General features: G+C 37.5%; 1 protein-coding gene across 5 annotated transcripts in view; it reads left to right on the forward strand.

Moving 5' to 3' along the window:
* RRAGB (Ras related GTP binding B) overlaps nt 1-20548 on the forward strand; it is a 51218-nt gene that overhangs the window by 15263 nt on the left and 15407 nt on the right. For all 5 annotated transcript variants that reach the window (XM_023248918.2, XM_023248919.2, XM_006943774.5 and 2 more), the window contains 2 exons: nt 14000-14095; nt 16318-16440. In XM_023248918.2, coding sequence (XP_023104686.1) covers nt 14000-14095; nt 16318-16440 — 219 coding nt within the window. The remainder of the gene's footprint in view (nt 1-13999; nt 14096-16317; nt 16441-20548) is intronic.

Here is a 20548-nt window from a genome sequence, read left to right on the forward strand (position 1 = left end):
TTCCATTGGATATTCTTTCCTGCTTTGTCAAAGATGAGTTGGCCATACGTTTGTGGGTCTAGTTCTGGGGTTTCTATTCTATTCCATTGGTCTATGTGTCTGTTTTTGTGCCAATCCCATACTGTCTTGATGAGTACAGCTTTGTAGTAGAGGCTAAAGTCTGGGATTGTGATGCCTCCTGCTTTGGTCTTCTTCTTCAAAATTACTTTGGCTATTCGGGGCCTTTTGTGGTTCCATACGAATTTTAGGATTGCTTGTTCTACTTTCGAGAAGAATGCTGGTGCAATTTTAATTGGGATTGCATTGAATGTGTAGATAGCTTTGGGTAGTGTTGACATTTTGACAATATTTATTCTTCCAATCCATGAGCATGGAATGTCTTTCCATTTCTTTATATCTTCTTCAATTACCTTCATAAGCTTTCTATAGTTTTCAGCATACAGGTCTTTTACATCTTTGGTTAGATTTATTCCTAGGTATTTTATGCTTCTTGGTGCAATTATGAATGGGATCAGTTTCTTTATTTGTCTTTCTGTTGCTTCATTGTTAGTGTATAAGAATGCAACTGATTTCTGTGCATTGATTTTGTATCCTGCAACTTTGCTGAATTCCTGTATCAGTTCTAGCAGACTTTTGGTGGAGTCTATCGGATTTTCCATGTATAATATCATGTCATCTGCAAAAAGCGAAAGCTTGACTTCATCTTTGCCAATTTTGATGCCTTTGATTTCCTTTTGTTGTCTGATTGCTGATGCTAGAACATCCAGCACTATGTTAAACAACAGCGGTGAGAGTGGGCATCCCTGTCGTGTTCCTGATCTCAGGGAAAAAGCTCTCAGTTTTTCCCCATTGAGGATGATGTTAGCTGTGGGCTTTTCATAGATGGCTTTTATGATGTGTAATATGTTCCTTCTATCCCGACTTTCTCAAGGGTTTTTATTAAGAAAGGGTGCTGGATTTTGTCAAAGGCCTTTTCTGCATCGATTGACAGGATCATATGGTTCTTCCCTTTTTTTTTGTTAATGTGATGTATCACGTTGATTGATTTGCAAATGTTGAACCAGCCCTGCACCCCAGGAATGAATCCCACTTGATCATGGTGAATAATTCTTTTTATATGCCATTGAATTCGATTTGCTAGTATCTTATTGAGAATTTTTGCATCCATATTCATCAGGGATATTGGCCTGTAGTTCTCTTTTTTTACTGGGTCTCTGTCTGGTTTAGGAATCAAAGTAATACTGGCTTCATAGAATGAGTCTGGAAGTTTTCCTTCCCTTTCTATTTCTTGGAATAGCTTGAGAAGGATAGGTATTATCTCTGCTTTAAATGTCTGGTAGAACTCCCCTGGGAAGCCATCTGGTCCTGGACTCTTATTTGTTGGGAGGTTTTTGATAACCGATTCAATTTCTTCGCTGGTTATGGGTCTGTTCAAGCTTTCTATTTCCTCCTGATTGAGTTTTGGAAGCGTGTGGGTGTTTAGGAATGTGCCCATTTCTTCCAGGTTGTCCAATTTGTTGGCATATAATTTTTCATAGTATTCCCTGATAATTGTTTGTATCTCTGAGGGATTGGTTGTAATAATTCCATTTTCATTCATGATTTTATCTATTTGGGTCATCTCCCTTTTCTTTTTGAGAAGCCTGGCTAGAGGTTTGTCAATTTTGTTTATTTTTTCAAAAAACCAACTCTTGGTTTCATTGATCTGCTCTACAGTTTTTTAGATTCTATATTGTTTATTTCTGCTCTGATCTTTATTATTTCTCTTCTGCTGGATTTAGGCTGCCTTTGCTGTTCTGCTTCTATTTCCTTTAGGTGTGCTGTTAGATTTTGTATTTGGGATTTTTCTTGTTTCTTGAGATAGGCCTGGATTGCAATGTATTTTCCTCTCAGGACTGCCTTCGCTGCGTCCCAAAGCGTTTGGATTGTTGTATTTTCATTTTCGTTTGTTTCCATATATCTTTTAATTTCTTCTCTAATTGCCTGGTTGACCCACTCATTCGTTAGTAGGGTGTTCTTTAACCTCCATGCTTTTGGAGGTTTTCCAGACTTTTTCCTATGGTTAATTTCAAGCTTCATAGCATTGTGGTCTGAAAGTATGCATGGTATAATTTCAATTCTTGTAAACTTATGAAGGGCTGTTTTGTGACCCAGTATATGATGTCTCTTGGAGAATGTTCCATGTGCACTCGAGGAGAAAGTATATTCTGTTGCTTTGGGATGCAGAGTTGTAAATATATCTGTCAAGTCCATCTGATCCAATGTCTCATTCAGGGCCCTAGTTTCTTTATTGACCGTGTGTCTAGATGATCTATCCATTTCTGTAAGTGGGGTGTTAAAGTCCCGTGCAATTACCACATTCTTATCAATAAGGTTGCTTATGTTTATGAGTAATTGTTTTATATATTTGGGGGCTCCGGTATTCAGCGCATAGACATTTATAATTGTTAGCTCTTCCTGATGGATAGACCCTGTAATTATTATATAATGCCCTTCTTCATCTCTTGTTACAGCCTTTAATTGAAAGTCTAGTTTGTCTGATATAAGTATGGCTACTCCAACGTTCTTTTGGCTTCCAGTAGCATGATAGATAGTTCTCCATCCCCTCACTTTCAATCTAAAGGCGTCCTCAGGTCTAAAATGAGCCTCTTGTAGACAGCAAATAGATGGGTCTTGTTTTTTTATGCATTCTGATACCCTAGGTCTTTTGGTTGGCGCATTTAATCCATTTACATTCAGTGTTATAGAAAGATATGGGTTTAGAGTCATTGTGATGTCTATATGTTTTATGCTTGTAGTGATGTCTCTGGGACTTTGTCTCACAGGATCCCCCTTAGGATCTCTTGTAGGGCTGGTTTAGTGGTGACAAATTCCTTCAGTTTTTGTTTGTTTGGGAAGACCTGTATCTCTCCTTCTATTCTAAATGACAGACTTGCCGGAGAAAGGATTCTTGGCTGCATATTTTTCCTGTTTCGCACACTGAAAATATCTTGTCAATTCTTTCTGGCCTGCCAAGTTTCAAAAGAGAGATCAGTCACGAGTCTTATAGGTCTCCCTTTATATGTGAGGGCACGTTTATCCCTTGCTGCTTTCAGAATTTTCTCTTTATCCTTGTATTTTGCCAGTTTCACTATGATATGTCATGCAGAAGATCGATTCAAGTTATGTCTGAAGGGAGTTCTCTGTGCCTCTTGGATTTCAATGCCTTTTTCCTTCCCCAGTTCAGGGAAGTTCTCAGCTATAATTTCTTCAAGTACCCCTTCAGCACCTTTTCCTCTCTTTTCCTCCTCTAGGATACCAATTATTCGTATATTATTTCTTTTTAGTGTATCTTAGTTCTCTAATTTTCCCCTCATACTCCTGGATTTTTTTATCTCTCTTTCTCTCAGCTTCCTCTTTTTCCAGAACTTTATCTTCTAGTTCACCTATTCTCTCCTCTGCCTCTTCAATCCGAGCTGTTGTCGTTTCCATTTTGTTTTGCATTACGTTTAAAGCGCTTTTCAGCTCCTGGTGACTGTTCCTTAGTCCCTTGATCTCTGTAGCAGGAGTTTCTCTGCTGTCTTCTATACTGTTTTCAAGCCCAGCAATTAATTTTATGACTATTATTCTAAATTCACTTTCTGTTATATTATTTAAATTTTTTTTGGTCAGTTCATAAGCTGTTGTTATTTCCTGGAGATTCTTCTGAGGGGAATTCTTCTGTTTGGTCATTTTGGATAGTCCCTGGAGTGGTGAAGACCTGCAGGGCACTTCCCCTGTGCTGTGGTGTATAACTGGAGTTGGTGGGCGGTGCCGCAGTCAGTCCTGATGTCTGCCCCCAGCCCACCGCTGGGGCCACAGCCAGACTGGTGTGTGCCTTCTCTTCCCCTCTCCTAGGGGCGGTATTCACTGTGGGGTGGCGTGGCCCATCTGGGCTACTTGCACACTGCCAGGCTTGTGGTGCTGGGGATCTGGCGTATTAGCTGGGGTGGGTAGGCAAGGTGCACAGGGGCAGGAGGGGCAGGCTTAGCTCACTTCTCTTTAGGTGATCCACTTCAGGAGGGGCCTTGTGGCAGCGGGAGGGAGTAAGACCCACTGCCGGAGGGGTGGCTCCGCACAAGCATACTGTTGGGTGTTTGCGGGGAGCAAGCATGTTCCCTGGCAGGAAGTGGTTCCCTTTTGGATTTTGGCTGGGGAATGGGCGAGGGCGATGGTGCTGGCAAGCACCTTTGTTCCCCACCAAACTGAGCTCTGTAGTCCAGGGGCTCAGCAGCTCTCCCTCCCTTTGTCCTCCAGCCTTCCCGCTTTCTGAGCAGAGCTGTTAACTTATGACCTCCCAGATGCTAAGTCGCGCTGGCTGTCGGAACACACTCCGTCCGTCTGGCCTCTCCGCTTTTGCCAGCCAGACTTGGGGGCTCTGCTTGGCCGGCGAGCCGCCCCTCTGCCCCGGCTCCCTCCCGCCAGTCCATGGAGCACGCACCACCTTGCTGCCCTTCCTACCCTCTTCCGTGGGCCTCTGGTCTGCGCTTGGCTCTGGAGACTCCGTTCTGCTAATCCTCTGGCGGTTTTCTGGGTTATTTAGGGAGGTGTAGTTGGAATCTAAGTGATCAGCAAGACACGCGGTGAGCCCACCGTCCTCCTACGCCACCATCTTCCGAGTTCTCTCAAAGTTTTTTAAAAATACTCATAAATTTTCCATGGTAAGGGAAATATAATATCCATTTGGCAAGTAATTTTCAGGTTTATGTAAGGAACTTGTCAATGTGATATCATTAAGCAGCATGTATGTTTTCTTAATTAAGTAAAATTAACATATAGTGTTTTATTTCAGCCATACAGTATAATGATTCATCAGTTCTATACATTTCTCACTGCTCATCAAGGTAACTGTATTCTTAATCCCCTTTATTTCATCCATTTTTCCCAGCCACCTCCCCTCTGGAGACTAGGAGTTTGTTCTCTGTATTTAAGAGTCTGGTTTTTTGTTTGTGTTTTTTTCCTCTGTTATTGCTTTGTCTTGTTTCTTAAGTTCCACAAATGAGTTAAGTTATATGGTATTTATCTTTCTCTGGCTGATTTCACTTAGTATTATATTCTCTAGGTTGATCCCTGTTCTTAAAAATGGCAAGATTTTATTCATTTTTATGGCTGAATAATACTCCATTGTGTGTATATATATATATATATATATATATATATATATATATATACATACCATATCTTCTTCATTCATCTATGGATGGACACTTGGGTTGCTGCCATATCATGGCTATTGTAAATATTGCTGCAGTATAGGGACCCACATATCTTTTTACATTTGTATTTTCCTTTCCTTTGGGTAAATACCCAGTAGTGGAATTACTAGATCACATGAAAATTATATTTTTAATTTTTTTGAGTAATCTCCTTACTGTTTTCCTCAGTGGCTGCACCAATTTGCCTTCCCACCAACAGTGTATGAGGGTCCCTTTTTCTTTACATCCTCGTCAACACTTGTTATTTCTTGTGTATTTTTATTTTAGCCTTTCTGAGAGGTGTAAAGTGATATCTTGTTATGGTTTTAATTTGGACTTCCCTGATGATTAGTGATGTTGGACATCTTTTCATGTGTGTTGGTCATTTGTATGTCCTCTTTGGAAAAATGTCTATTCATGTCTTCTGCCCATTTCTTAAATTGGTTTTTTTGGGGTTTTTTGGAGGGGGGGTTGAATTATTTAAGTTTTTTATATATTTTTTATATTAGCCCCTTATTAGATATATTATTTGCAAATATTTTGTCCCATTTGGTAGGTTGCCTTTTTTGTTTTATTGATGGTTTCCTGTATTGTGCAAAAGCTTTTTATTTTTATGTAGTCCCAGTGGTTTGATTTTGCTTTTGTTTCCCTTGCCAGAACAGATGTAACTAGAAGAATGGTTCTATTGCCAATGTCAAAGAAATCATTGCCCATGTTTTCTCTTAGGAATTTTACATTTTCAGGTCTCACATTTAGGTCTTTACTCCATTTTGAATTCATTTTTTGTGTATGGAGTAAGAAATTGGTCCAGTTTAATTCATATGCATGTAGCTATTCAGTTTTCCCAGTAACATTTGTTGAAGAGATTGTCTTTTTCCTGTTGTATATTCTTGCCTGCATTATGGTAGATTAATTGATCATATAAGCGTGGGTGTATTTGTGTTCTATTTTGTTCCATGGTCTCTATGTTTATTTTTGTGCCAGTACCATACTGTTTTTATTACTACAGCTTTGTAGTAGATCTTGAAATCTGGGATTCTGATACCTCCGGTTTTGTTCTTCTTTTTCCAGATTGCTTTGGTTGTTCAGGGTCTTCTGTGGTTCCATACATATTTTAGGATTATTTGTTCTACTTTTGTTAAAAATCCTGTTGGTATTTTGTTAGGGATTGCGTTAAATCTGTATATTGTTTTGGGTAGTATGGACATTTCAGTATTTGTTCTTTTGATCCATGAGCATGGAATATCATTTCCATTTGTTAGTGTCATCTTCAGTTTCCTTCTTCAGTATGTTACAGTTTTCAGAGTACAGGTCTTTTATCTGCTTGGTTTATTCCTATATATTTTATTCTTTGTTTTGCAATTATAAAAGAGATTGGTTTCTTAATTTCTCTTTCTGTTACTTAATTATTAGTGTATGGAAATGCAGATTTCTGTATATTAATTTTATATGCTGCAACTTCACTGAATTCATTTACCAGTTCTAATAGTTTTTTGATTGAGTCTTTCGGGTTTTCAATATATAGTATCGTGTCATCAGCAAACAGTGTAAGTTTGAATTCTTCCTTACCGATATGGATGCCTTTTATTCCTTGTTTGATTGCTTTGGCTAGGACTTCCTATTAATACTATGTTGAATAAAAGTAGTGAGAGTGGACATCCTTGTCTTTTTCCTGATCTTAGAGAAAAAACTGTCAGTTTTTCACCATTGAGAATGTTAGCTGTAGGTTTTTCATATGGTCTTTATTATGTTGAGGCATGTTCCTTTTAAATCTACTTTGTTGAGAGTTTTTATCATGAATGGATATTATATTTTTTCAAATGCTCTCACTGCATCTATTGAAATGATTGTATGCTTTTTCCCTTTTCTGTTGCTAATGTGGTGTATCCCGTTGATTGATTTGCAAATATTAAATGCCTTGTATCCCAGATATAAATGCCACTTGATCATGTTGAATGATTTATTTACTGTATTGTTAGATTCAGTTCGTTAATATTTTGTGGAGGATTGTTGCATCTTTGTTCATCAGTGAGTTTGCCTGTAGTTTTCTTTTTTGTCGTGTTTTTATCTGGTTTTGGTATCAGGGTAATGCTGGCCTCATAGATTGAATTTGGAAGCTTTCCTTCCTGATATTTTTTTGGAATAGTTTGAGAAGAATAGTATTCATTCTTCTTTAAATGTTTGTGCTGTCAGCACAGAGCCCAACGCAGGGCTCAAACTCACGGACTGCAAGATCATGACCTGAGCTGAAGTCAGATGCTCAACCGACTGAGTCACCCAGGTGCCCTAGTCTCCATGTATTTGTGATCTTTCCAGATTTTTTCTTGTGATTGAGTTCTAATTTTGTACCATTGTGGTCAGAAAACATGCATGATATCCTTTCACTCTTTTATAATTTACCAAGACTTATTTTGTGGCATAACATGTGATCTGTTTTGGAGAATATTCCATGTGCACTTTAAAAGAGTGTATTCTTTTGTTTCTGGATGGAATATTTTGAATATATCTGTTAGTTATATCTGGTCCAGTGTTCAAAGCCACTATTTTTTTGGGGGGTGATTTTCTGTCTTGATGATATATCCATTGATGTAAATGGGGTGTTAAAGTCCCCTGCCATTATTACTTTCAATGCTTGTCTTTGTGTGTATATGTTTGTTTCTTTATGTTCTTTATTTAGGTACTCCTATGTTGATTGCATAAATATTTATAATTGTTCTTACCTCACATTGGATCATTCCCTTTATCATCATAATGCTTTACATTATTCCCTTTACATAATGCTTTGTTGTCTCTTATTACAGTATTTGTTTTAAAGTCTATCTTGTCTTATATAAGCTTTGCTACCCCATCTTTTTTTCACTCCATTTGCATGATAAATGTTTTTCCATTCCTTTTGCGTTAAATCTGCATGTGTCTTTAAGTGTGAAGTGAGTCTCTTATAGACAGGGTCTTGCTTTTTATACATTCAGTCATGCTGTGTTTTTTGATTGGAGCATTTAGTCCATTTAAACTCAAAGTAATTATTGATAGATATGTACTTATTGTCGTGTTGTTATTTGTTTTATGGTTGTTTTTGTAGTTTTTCTGTGTTTTTTTCCCCTTGTTCTCTTCTTTGTGGTTTGATGGCTTTCTTTACTGATATGCTTGGATTCCTTTCTCTTTATTTTTTGGTTATCTATTATAGGTTTTTGATTTGTGATTACCATTATGCTCATATATAACATCTGATGACCATAGCTGTCTATGTTAAGTTGATGTGTTGCATCCACACAACTCCTGAAACAGAATGCTACGGGCACCAGTGACAGTCACAACAAAGTTTATTGCAATGAGAGGCAAGGCCAACTGATTGGGACCAACACTCTTGATAAGAGTGTGGCCCCGAACAGCCGGGATACAGAGTTTTTATGGCTGATCACATCATTTTATTATCACCTGGGAACAGAACAGAGAAACAGTTCCCAGACGAGTTAGAAACAGTTCCCAGATGAGCTAGAAACAGTTGCCGGATGAGGTGATTATTTTAGACTTTCTGCCGCTAAGTTGCAACCAGTGGATCTCCTTGACCTTGCCTCTGATGCTCTTTTCTTTGAGCTTTTGTTTCCTTCATTGGCGAAGCCTGATTTACAAGAGTGTGAAGCATAATTTACAAGAGTAAAGCAAGGCTATTATCTCTTGACCTTCAGTGTCAGAACAAAGCTGTTATTTTTTAAGCTACATTAGCCCTACACTACAATTTAACCCTTACAGATGGTCACTTTGAACCCATTCTAAAAGTACTAAATTTTTACTCCGGCCATCAACAACCTTTTATGTATATGATGTCATAATTCATAACTTTTTATTTTGTAAATCTATGGAGTAATATTTATAGATATAATTTATTTTAATCCTTTTGTGTTTAACGTCCATACTGGTATGATAAGTAATTAGTCTACTACTTTTATTATGTTTATATTTACCTATAAAGTATATTCATTTCATAATTTCATCATAATTTCATAATATTTTTCCTGGTCATGCCTTTTCTTTCCCCTTGAAGAATTCCCTTTAACTTTTTTAAGGCTAGTTTAGTGGTGGTGAACTCCTTTAACTTTTGTTGCCTGTGAAACTCTATCTCTTCTTCTATCCTGAATGATAGCCTTGCTGGGTAAAGTATTCTTGGTTGCAGATTTTTTTGTTTTAGTACTTTGAATGTATCATGCCACTCCCTTCTGGCCTGCCAAGTTTCTGCTGAAAAAGCAGTGGATAGCCTGATGGGATTTCCTATGTGTATAAGTTTTCTCATGCTGCTTTTAAAATTCTCTATTTCTCACTACTTTTTGCGATTTTACTTTAATGTGTCTTTGTGTGTACTCCTCTGGTTGATTGTTTTAGGTGTTCTCTGTGCCTCCTGGATCTGGATACCTGTTTCCTTGTCCAGATTAGAGAATTCTTCAGCTATTATTTCTTCAAATACATTTTCTGCCCCCTTCTCTCTCTCTTTTGGAATCCTATAATGTAAGGGTTATTACACTTAATGATGTTGTTAACTTTCCTTAACCTATTCTTATTTTTTATTATTCCTTTTTTTTTTTTTTTGCTCTTCAGTTTGGTTCTTCCTATTAATTAGTCTCTCTTCCAGCTCTATGATCCAGTCTTCTTCCTCCTCTAAACTATTGATTCTGTCTTCCTCTTGCGTATTTTTAATTTTAGTTATTGAATCCTTCATTTCTTATTTGTTATTTTTATATTTTCTACCTCTTAAAAATCCAGTGAGTATCTTTATGGCCATTACTTTGAATTCCTTATCACACATATTGCTTATCTTCGTTTCACTTAGCTGTTTTGCTTTTATTTTCTATTGCTATTTCATTTGGGACATACTCTTCTGCCTCCTCATTTTATCTAACTCTGTGTTTGTTTCTGTATCAGATCATTTATGTCTCCTGGTATTGAAAGTAATAGCCTTATGAAGAAAAGTTCTTGTTGTGGCTTGTAGCACAATGTCCCTTGTTTATCAGAACCAGGTGCCTCAGGACTTTCTCCTGTGTGGATTGTGTATGCCTTATTCTTCTGGTTGAGCCACATTTGCCTTCCTATCGGTATGCTGTAATGGCCTGCTTTGCCCATTATGCACGCACTGGGTAGGATTTGGTCCCTGTTCTGTTAAGAGGGCAGTCTGAGGCCACTGTGGGCTTATCATTGGGTGGTTTCAGCAATCAGACCAGATGCCTGCCCTCAGCACATTTGCAGGGGCTACAGTAGCATCACACTGCAGTGCAGTCTCCTTGCATTGTCTAATGAGAGGCTTTCATTTATGGACAGAGTCTGGAGACGAACCAGCTCTCTGCTCCCGGTCTGTCTGTTGGGGCTGAAATAGCACCTACCAGCAGAGTGCTCTCCCTGTCTTGTCCCCTGAGGGGCTTTTGTTGGTGTATGGGGTCAGGAGTCAGGCCAGATTCCTGCAGGGCCTGCAGGAGTAATGTTTGGCAGGACTCTCTCTCTTTTTTTAAATTTTTTTTTAGTGTTTATTTATATTTGAGACAGAGAGACAGAGCATGAATGGGGGAGGGTCAGAGAGAGAGGGAGACACAGAATCTGAAATAGGCTCCAAGCTCTGAGCTGTCAGCACAAAGCCCGAAGTGGGGCTCAAACTCACGGACTGGGAAATCATGACCTGAGCCGAAGTCGGACGCTTAACCAACTGAGCCACCCAGGCGTCCCAGGACTCTCTTTATACTGCCAGTTATAAGGCTTGGTTACCGAGGCTTTAGTCAAAGGGTTATTTTCCCCTCTCCCCAGTACAGGAGTTACTTTGGAGTAGTGCTGGCCCCTGTAGGATGAGACATGCAGGAGCTGCTTTGGAGGGACTCCTCTGTAGAGTGGGTTGGATAGAACCGGTCCACAAGAGATTGTGAGGGTGAGCTGCATAGTGTTAGCAAGCAAAGTGGAGAGTGTTCATGGTATTTTCTGCAAGTGTCTAGCTATCTAGGCTGTGGGTGCAAAGAAATGGCTCCCACCAGTTCTTTTGTTCTTGGAGAAGTCTCCTAAAGATCCCTTGCCCTCCTTCACATGTTCTAAGATTGGAAAATAAATCTCTTTAATGTGTACCCTAAGCACTTTTCACACTGCTGCTTCTATGCAGTATCTCAGTGGAGTTGTTTGATATGCTGACTCTTTGAGGATGAAGACTTAGTTTCCTATTGCCTTCCAGCTCTCCCAGAGCTGAGCCAGCTGATTTTAAAGTATCTGAATTTAAGCCCCCTGACTATAAAAACTCACAAAGTTAAGCCCCACTTGTTTCAAAACCAAATGTTAGGGGGACTCATCTTCCTAGTGCAGGTCCCTATGTCTGGGGTGCCTAATGTGGGGTCTGCTCCTCTCCCTTCTCCATGCTTGTGGTGTCCCTCCCATTTGTGGTTAGTCTGGCTGAGAGTTTGGTTCCCCACATCTCTGCCCCTCACCCTTTCAGTGTGTTCTATTAGCTATGGAAACTCTTTCTGCCAGTCTTTAGATTATTTTCTTGTTTGGTTGCACTGATGTGACTGTTATTTTTGTGTGTCCGTGGGATAAAATGAGCTTAGCATCCTCCTAGTCCGCCATCTTCTCCATTTACATCCTCCTTTATGTATGTTTATGTTTACTTATCCTGTTTTATTGTCCTTCAAAAGAGGTAGTTACTGTGAAGGCTAGAAGACCCACCAGGGGTGAGATGAAGAAGGGTTATTGCATTCATTAGGTTAACTTAGAAAATATTTATGCACCAATAGAAGTGCCAATCACTTTAGGTTAGGCTCAATGCCCAGTCCCTCTTAATTACACTGATATGGTATCTTTGGCTTCTTTTCTAGCATGGGGATTAGTACACATAAATTAACCAAAGAAGACACAGTAGAAAGAGATGACTCCTAGCTAGCTATGAGACCCCAGGTCTGGCAAGTAACAAAAATAGTCCAACTTTAGTTTATGCAATATAAGAGGATTTGATTTTAAAATCTAAGCTGAAAGAGAAGATCCTGTAAGGATAAAGGTAAGAAAAGCAGTTTCAGAATATTTTGGTGATATAGAAGAATACAGTTCCTTTTTGGATTGGAACCTAGGAGTCTAAGGATACCCTTTATTTAAAGGAATTTTTTGGTAATAGCTACAGTAAGGAATACTTTTTTTGTATAACTAGTTACAGTATTGTCTCCAGTGTTTTGGTGTTTGGGCATATTTTGGTGTTTCTAGGTAACCTTACAGGTTATAAACAACTTGACCGGGTTCTGTATTTGACTCTGAAAACTATTTTTGAGTATCTAGTCTTTTTTCCTTCTCTCTTTCCTTTTCTCACGAAATATTAATTCTGTTGTAATTCAGTAGAATATCTGCATGTAGCTTGAGTCTTGGGATTATGAGGGCTGTGTTATTGTTATTCTTGCTGTTGTTTTGTTTTCTGTTTTGTTTCCTTTAAAAATCACTTCATTACCTGACCCAATTTGCGATAGAAAAACAGAGCATTCCAACAAATAAGGTCCTTATGGATTTTTTAAATTACTTTTCATTTTTATTAATCAACTTATTGTTTCCTAAATGCTTATAGAATATATCCCCAAAGATATATGAATGTTCTTTGTGATATTTTAAACTCAATTAATAAAAGTGTACTTCACCTAATTAAAGATTAAAACTTGCAAGTTTTGAAGTCAAAGTGGCTAGGGTGCTTCCCTAAATATCAATTTCAAGCAAGATAGATAGTTTATTGTATGTGTGTGGGTTCCCCAAGTAAACAGAACCAATAAGTGTGTGTGTGTGTGTGTGTGTGTGTGTGTGTGTAGGGGGGGGGGGATTGATTGATTGATTGATTGATTGGTTTTTAAGGAATTGACTTGTACAATTGTGGAGACTGGCAAGTCCAAAATCTGCAGGACAGGCTGATAGAATAGAGACCCAGGAAAGAGTAGTTATTGCAGTTCCATTCAGAAGTCAGTCTGGAGGCAGAATTCCCCCTTCCTGGCGGAATGGTGACCTTTTTTCTCTTAAGGCCTTCAACTGATTGTATAAAGCCTACCCACATTATGGAGTAGTCTACTAATATAAATATTAATCTCATTTAAAAATGCCTCACAAGAAGATCTAAACTGCTGTTTGACCAAATGTCTGGGTACTGTGGCCTAGCCACATTGATACATCAAATTAACCACCACAGTGTATACATGCGCTCACTACAAACCCACCCAGTCATGGAAAATACCTGTGTACATATATATTTGTACAAATAGGTATTCTTCGATGTGTATGTGGGCATTTATACATAGATACATATCATACCAAAATCGATAGATATTTCTGTTTGTGTGGGGGGGGTGTTATATAGCCAAATAAATATAGTCTATTCAGAAATAATATATATGAGAATATATTTGAGTATATGCATATATTTGTGTGAGAGAGAAAAATACCTACAAAGGTTAAAGTATTTTAATTTACAATATTATTACTTTAAAGTGACCCAGATTAGGTGATTTGGAACATTAGATATATTTTATAAACACTCCTCTGTATGGTAATTTTTTTTCCCAACACAGTGCTCTCAGTGAGCACTCAGCACAAGCAGCAGAAGCCTGAAGAATTCTAGTAGTTGTACTTTTAGACCTGACCTGAAATAATTTCTGCCATCCTATTTTACGAAGTAATGTACACACTCCTCTGAGGAAAGAGGAAATGTTCTTGTTTAAAATACACTGAAATAATTACATTTCAGATTTTGCAATGAAAGAGAAGAGCTGTTATATGCTAATCTATATGTGGACTTTTTAATTCAGATTTTTAAAGAGCGAGAAGAAGATCTGAGGCGTTTGTCTCGCCCATTGGAATGTTCTTGTTTCCGAACATCTATCTGGGATGAAACTCTCTATAAGGTGTGTATGTTTCCCTTAGCGCCCTTACTTAAGAAAATGAAAAAAAAGCTAAAAGGGTATTGTCAAAAGTAAAAGATTTTAAACTCTGTCATATCCATTTAGATGTGTTGAACTGAAAAAGGAAATAATCTACAATAATTTGCCCAGGTTAGGAAAGTTTTTCCGTTAGGATTTGCTCACATAACTCTTCTACCCTATTTGAAAACTATCAAACTTAACCTTAAGAGATTTGGGGTTTGATCTTGAATTGTGTTGAGATACCTACCAAGTGACTGAACTAGCCAGTTTCATCATGATTAATTTCATACTGATCTTTGTGACAGCAGAGGTTTTACTGGCCATCATCCATTGTGACCTGTTGTGGTCTCAATGCTGATTGGATCTGTGTGTAATATTCAGGTATCTCTTCAGTATATAAACTAGTCTGCTTGAGTTTGGATGGCAGTAGAATAACAACATTTAGGGACGATATTGGAAATGAGAGTCTTAAAATGAGATATGTTATGCCTAGAATATGGTAGCTTCAACTTTCATGCCATATTGGAGACTAGTATTCTTTTAACCAGGATTGTTTCCATTGCTGTAATGGAAGCACTGCTTGTAGTAGTTGTAGAGGTTATAATAGCTATGTTACAGATTAAGCTGAAATTACATTATTGGCACATAGGCTCCTTATCCTGATTTTTCCCTACTGATCTGGTGATTTGAAAGACTGGCTTCTTTGGGGTCCTCTCCTGGTCAGACCTTTCCTTCCTGCTGCTAATATTCATTGACAAGTCTGACTCTGGGTGGGAAAGCATCTTTCTCTGTCACTGGTAGCTACAGCCTCATTATCAACTGCATCTGACAATTATCTACAACCAGAGAAGCACAGAAACCTGATTTGCCAAGGAGAAAAACCAATGGGCATTAAAAATAGCCATTTATTTCTTTTTTAAACTAATTCATTTTTTCCCAATATTGTTGACTCAGCCTCACTCTTATAACAGATCATTTTGAGATACCTGTCTAGGAAATACTGCTCTAGATTAATTTGGGCCGAATTTCTCTCAAAGCCTTATTCCCATAGAACAGGTAACCGTGAATAAGGATGGACATGACGCACTGATAAGAACCAACTGCGGTGTGAAGGATGGCAATACATAACACGACCAAAGACAATTGGCTAATCACAACACTGCTGTGAGTGACAATGTCTCTGCTGTGGTTAGCTTTGGTGCCTTCTCCAAGGTAAATTCAGCAGTGACATTAACACCGACCTGGGAACTTGGAACCTGAACCCCTATGCTTAAGTAATAAAACTAATTGGAACAGAGACATGGCACTACTATCTCTTACATCAATGTTGCATAGAGCTGACTTAAATTTTTATTTTGTTTTATTCTACAAGCACTCATTGCATATCTGCTTGATGCTGTTGGACACACAAATTGACTAAGACCAGGTTCCTGCCCTCTAGTAGGGGAGAGAAGAACAAGCTTATCAGACAAATTGGAAGGAATTATTACAATGGAAATGCAAATAAAAGAGCCTTAAGAGAATAGAGGGAGGGTGTGGTTAATTTCAACTACTTACATTAGTAATACTTCTCTGGATGAAGTCAGTTTTAGGAATCACACAATGGACCATTTTTAATTCAATTGGATCAATAATTTATACAACTGACAATAATAAGCCTTTTGGAATGATAATGCCACTAATTTCTCTTGTGATTTCTTTTGTACATTATCCCATTAAGGGGAGGGGCCATTTTTCCATGTGATTCTGATGATACTTTTTACAAAATTGATTCTTGGATTTATGTTAAATATAGCACTATTATCTTCTGATATTTAGAGTGGTCTACATTATTGCACTTAAATATTTGTTGAATGGCTGGATTACAAACGTTTTATTTGGTCCAGTAAATCAGAGTTTTCAACTATTCTTAAGGCAAACGTCATGGAATTAAATTATTAATTTTTAAAAAAATTATCAATGGAAAGAAGTTTCTCCAGAATTTTATGTGTTTAAAACTTTAAAAAATTCCATCTGAAGGATAATAATCAAATATCACCTTCATCTCATTTTGTTTGTGTCATGCCATATTTGTTACAAGTATTTGTTTGGGACTCTATATCACCATATTTTGCTGTCCATATGTTATAGTGTACTTACTCATTTGCAAAGGTCTGGGACTGCCTACCTGTTAGTAATATTACACTGTGCTTCTGTTCCGTTAGGCTTGGTCCAGCATTGTTTATCAGCTGATCCCCAATGTTCAGCAGCTGGAAATGAACCTAAGGAATTTTGCTGAAATTATTGAGGCTGATGAAGTCCTTTTGTTTGAGAGAGCTACTTTTCTGGTGAGAACTTTCTGTTCTGCAGGTGTACTTCACACTTACCTTCTATCCAGCAACAGAGAACAACATGTTGTTACTTTCAGGAAGAACCTTTTTCCCTCTTGTCATTGCATCAGCATATATAACCTTATTTACAGGTGACCCAAAAGAAGTCCTTTGTGTGTAGCTCTTTAGTAGTTAGTAAGACTTAGATTTTTACAAGCATGCCTTATTATAGAGTTTAGATTATTTCTGCTAAAAATTATTCATTTGTGTTAAATAATTCCTAATTTCTTATTGACTTTTATTATGAAATAAGAGGTATTTTCCTTTTGAGAAAACTCTTATCCCACCCCTTTCTCCAAAAGACTGATTTGAAAACTTTTAACATGGAAGAGGTATAATGGTCATTTTAGTGATTTAGCTAAGAGTTCAGATGGAGAGGTGGAAGGGGAAAGAGGTGCCTTGGCATTTTTATTTTTCTCATATAAATTCAACCTAACTATAGAGCCTACTGTGTGTATGGCCCTAAGGGAGTTGCAGTATTATATTTATAAGTAAAATTTTAAAGAACAGTAACAGAAGCTAATTAGGGATGTCATAAAACACTGCATATAATTGCTGATCAGTTTAATAAATATAATTCTAAGAGCAACTCACAGTAAATAATTGGTTACTGAGCTCTGCCAATGCCTGATGGTTTTAAAACACATTTCTAAATCTATCTGAGCTTGGTTTCCCTTCTATAAAATGGAGATAATACATCTATATCATAAGTTTATTGTATGGAATAAATGGCACAAGGTAATGTTAAGCCCTAATACAAAGCTTACCATATAGTTGTCATACTATAAAAAGTAGGTTCTTTTTGTTATTATAGCAACAGAGGGCAGAGAATGTGTACTGTAATTTTTCCTACTCCATCCTTTGTGGAAACATTATTTGTAACTGTAGTTTCTGAGTCATCTATCCTGCTAGGTGGTACAGCTGCAGCAAGAAGTTCTAACTAGAGTGACTTTCTGCTTCAGCTCACTGGCAGGAGTCACTTGCTTGCAGTTTTACTCCCCTGCAACCTCTTGCTTCTAGTGTGAATAGCCAACAAACAAGTGAGCTATTCTTACCATCTTGATACACATTGGCATGGCAGAATCCTGCTTTCAGCAGTATTCTCCTGCCTTATCCACCACATATGATCATAGAGGTTAACCTTATATAAGTTCCCTCTTTCTCACTAACAGTAACAGGTGGCTTTGGTTTCTCTTGGAGACCAAGTTTAGTTGTGATCAACCATTTTCACTGAGCGAGTTGAAGTCAAGCAAGGGGAACCTGTTCCACTATTGGTCTAGGAATTACCTTTCGAAAGGTTCACATGGTTTCAGTAAATTGCCCTGTGAATTTTCTTCCGGTGAGCAACTCATTTTTGCTTCCTACTAGAAACTTTATATCTAAATATTCAGCCTATAAAAATACATGGTTTTATTAAAATCTGAAAGTGGTAGAAGAAGTATTTTCAGCTGATGTGAGTGTTCATAATGAATAAGTTCATTTATAAATAGTAAATCCTTAGAGGTTGGAATCCTTTAGTTAAGATTTTCATTGTTTTTTATATATATTTAATTTACAATTAAAAAAATTATTTTAATTCTAGTTAACATATAGTGTTATATTAGTTTCAGATATACAATATAGTGATTCGACAATTCCATACATCACCCTGTGCCCATCATCACAAGTGTACTCCTTAATCATCATCCTCTATATCCCCCAACCACCTGGCCTCTAGAAACTATCAGTTTGTTCTGTTAATTAAAAGTATGTTTCTTGATTTGTCACTCTCTCACTCTGTCCTTTATTCCCCTTTGTTTGTTCTATTTCTTAAATTACACATATGAGTGAAATCGTATGGTATTTATCTTTCCCTGACTGATTTACTTCGCTTAGCATAGTACTCTCCAACTCCATCCACTTCATTGCAGATGGCAAGATTTCATTCTTTTTTATAGTTGAGTAATATCTACTGTCTGTGTGTGTGTGTGTGTGTGTGTGTGTGCGTACATATTATTATCCATTCATCGATTGATAGACACTTTGGGCTGTTTCCATATCTTCACTATTGTAAACAATGCTGCTGTAAACATAGGGTATGTGTCTGTATCCCTTTGAATTAGTGTTCTTGTATTATTTGGATAAATACCCAGTAGTGCGATTGCTGGATCTTAAGGTAGTTCTACTGTTAATTTTTTGAGGAACCTCCATACTGTTTTCCAGAGTGGCTGCACCAGTTTGCATTCCCACCAATAGTGCAAGAGGGTTCCTTTTTGTCTACATCCTCACCACCACCTGTTGTTTTTTATGTTGTTGATTTGAGCCATTCTGACAGGTATAAAGTGATATCTCATTGTAGTTTTGATTTGCATTTCTCTGATAATGAGTAATGTTGAGCATCTTTTCATGGGTCTGTTGCCCATCTATATGTTGTCTGTGGAAAAACGTCTATTCATATCTTCTGCCCATTTTTTTAACAGGATTATTCATTTTTTGGGTGTTGAGTTACAGAAGTTCTTTATATATTTTAGATACTCTTTATCAGATATGTCATTTGCAAATATCTCCTCCCATTCCAAAGGTTGCCTTTTGGTTTTGTTGCTTGTTTCATTTGCTGTGCAGAAGCTTTTAATGTTGCCATAATCCCAATAGTTTATTTTTGCTTTTGTCTTCCTTGCCTCAGGAAACATATCTAGAGACAAGTTTGCCATTGTCAAAGAAGTTACTGCCTGTGTTCTCTTCTAGGATTTTGATGGTTAACACGTCTCACATTTAGGTTTTCTCTAGTTCTGTGAAGCAGTGGTATTTTGATAGGGATTGCATTAAATGTATAGCTTGTTTTGGGTGGTATAGACATTTTAACATTGTTCTTCATATCCATGAGATTGGAATGTCTTTACATTTCTTCGTGTCATCTTTAATTTCTTTCATCAGTGTTTTATAATTTTAGAGTACAGGTCATTCACCTCTTTGGTTAGGTTTATTCCTAGGCATCTTATTTTTGTTGCAGTTGTAAATGGTATTGTTTTTGTAATTTCTCTTTCTGCTGCTTCATTATTGGTATATAGAAATGCAACAGATTTCTCTACACTGATATTGTATCCTGTGACTTTAATGAATTTATCAGTTCTAGCAGTTTTGGGGTGGAACTTTTTGGGTTTTCTGTATGTAGTATAATGTCCTCTGCCAATCATGAATATTTTATTTCTTACCAATTTGGATGTCTTTTATTTCTTTTTGTTGTCTGACTGCTGTGGCTAGGACTTCCAGTCCTATGTTGAATAAAAGTGGTGCCAGTGTACATCCTTGTCTTGTTCCTGACCTTAGGGGGAATACTCTGTTATTCCCCATTAAGGATGACATTAGCTATGGGTATTTCATATATGGCCTTTATTATGTTCAGGTGTGTTCTCTATAAACCTACTTTGTTGAGGGTTTTTATAATGAATGGAAGCTGTACTTTGTCAAATGTTTTTTCTGCATCTATTGAAATGATCATATAGTTCTTACCTTTTCTCTAATTGATGTGATGCATCATCTTAATTGATTTGCAAATATTGGACTAGTTTTGCAACCCATGAGTAAATCCTACTTGATTGTGGTGAATGATTTTTTAATTTATTGTTGAATTCAGTTTGCTGGTATTTTGTTGGTAATTTTTGCATCTATGTTCATCAGGGATATTGACCTGTAGTTCTCTTTTTTAGTGGTGTCTTTATATGGTTTTGGTATCAGGGTAATATTGACCTCATAGAATGAATTTGGAAGTTTTCCTTCCTCTTCTATTTTTGAAATTCTTTAAATGGTTAGTGGAATTTGCCTGTGAAGCTATCTAGCCCTGGACTTCTATCTGTTGGGAGAGTTGTGATTTCTTTTTTTTGTTTGTTTGTTTATCTTTTTCTTTTTTATTTTTGAGAGAGAGAGAGAGAGAGAGAGAGCACCCAGCAGGGGAGGAGCAGAGAGAGAGGGAGACACAGAATAAGAACTAGGCTTCAGGCTCTGAGCTGTTGGCATGGAGCCTGATTCAGGGCTCAAACTCACAGACGGTGAGATCATGCCCTGAGCCTAAGTTGGATGCTTAACTGAC

Source organism: Felis catus, chromosome X, assembly GCF_018350175.1.
Source record: "Felis catus isolate Fca126 chromosome X, F.catus_Fca126_mat1.0, whole genome shotgun sequence".
Classification (NCBI taxonomy): Eukaryota; Metazoa; Chordata; class Mammalia; order Carnivora; family Felidae; genus Felis; species Felis catus.